Raw genomic sequence first — 1,190 nt, 5'->3', positions numbered from 1 at the left:
TCTCTCAGGATCCTCCACCCTGTCTCTTATACACATCTAGATGCTATCGAGACCATCACCCAACCTAAAGACAAAGCTGCTGAAATTCATTAAAAACGTTACAAACTTGCGTTGTAAGACGGAAAGCGATTTATACGAGATTCTACGAAACAACTTCCATGAAATTTATTTCAATTCTGTCGTATATAAAAATGGATATTCAAAGGGAAATTGACGAGTTTGGGTAGGACTTTCATTGAACTTTATGCAAAAGTTGCGGGTAAAGTAATTTCCATGGACTGTAAAATCAACGATAGGCTCTCCAAAATCCTACGTCATCGGTAACTTCTCTCTGCACAGCTTAACGTCATCGGGTGCTCCCAACACGAACAATATAAACTGACACGCACGCGAAGATCAGCACAGTCTTTTAGAAGAGCACTCACGCACACACTCGCACGCACACCAATGATGTCTGCAGAGCTCTTGCCAAAGATCTGCGAGAGGTTTTCTCCATGGATTATAGGCGAGCGAAAGAGAGTGGATCGCCTTACAACAGCTGCCGTAGTTTCCAGAGAGATCGCCAGGGAATTCATATCGTCACCGGACACAGAATCGTCTCTCTCTCGATACGCCGAAACGATGCGAGAGGTCGCCGAAAAGATGGACGTTCGGCTAGGACTCGAATTGGATGCCACCGCGGCGGTGATCGACTTCGAAGAAGACGGGTTACCGGGTGTGTTTTCGTGCCTCAATGACATGCTCGAAATCGGAGACGTCAACTGGGGTCGAATCGTCATTGTGTACATGTTCGGTAGGAAAGTGGCAAAGAGATGGGCGGAGAAAGGTCTCGAGGACTACGAAGATACCGTAGCCGAGTACGTCGGCGAATACGTGGCCACGGAGTTGTCCGGTTGGATATCCGAACGTGGAGGTTGAGTAAGTGTGATTCAGAGGGCGGCAAACAAGTTTTCGAGAACGTCAGTTTTCACCGATCGTATCCCGATGTACGTACGAAAAATAATAATAATTTAATAATCATCTATTTTTCTCTCCACTTCAGGATGATTTCGTGGAAATCTTTGGCCGCAGACGTCGAAAGTCGCTCTCCGACCTCACCGTTCCGATCCTGCTGGCGGTCATGTTGGCAACTCCGTTCGTTTTGTCAAACTGCAGATGACTTTAATCACGTTTTGATATCGAATAAAAAG

General features: G+C 46.3%; 1 protein-coding gene across 1 annotated transcript; it reads left to right on the top strand.

The window, feature by feature from the left end:
- The first annotated feature begins 450 nt into the window (after nt 1-450).
- Nucleotides 451-918, top strand: LOC117113968. The gene has a single exon (XM_033257472.1). It carries the CDS (start codon nt 451-453, stop codon nt 916-918), a length of 468 nt encoding a protein of 155 aa, XP_033113363.1.
- Nucleotides 919-1,190: the final 272 nt, after the last annotated feature.

Source organism: Anneissia japonica, unplaced genomic scaffold, assembly GCF_011630105.1.
Source record: "Anneissia japonica isolate Jap-2015-1 unplaced genomic scaffold, ASM1163010v1 scaffold6790_len54694_cov202, whole genome shotgun sequence".
Taxonomy (NCBI): domain Eukaryota; kingdom Metazoa; phylum Echinodermata; class Crinoidea; order Comatulida; family Comatulidae; genus Anneissia; species Anneissia japonica.
This window is presented reverse-complemented; position numbering and strand designations above follow the sequence as displayed.

Excerpts from the sequence above, each read along its gene's own strand:
- LOC117113968 (XM_033257472.1), top strand. The coding sequence starts at position 451 with ATGTCTGCAGAGCTCTTGCCAAAGATCTGCGAGAGGTTTTCTCCATGG.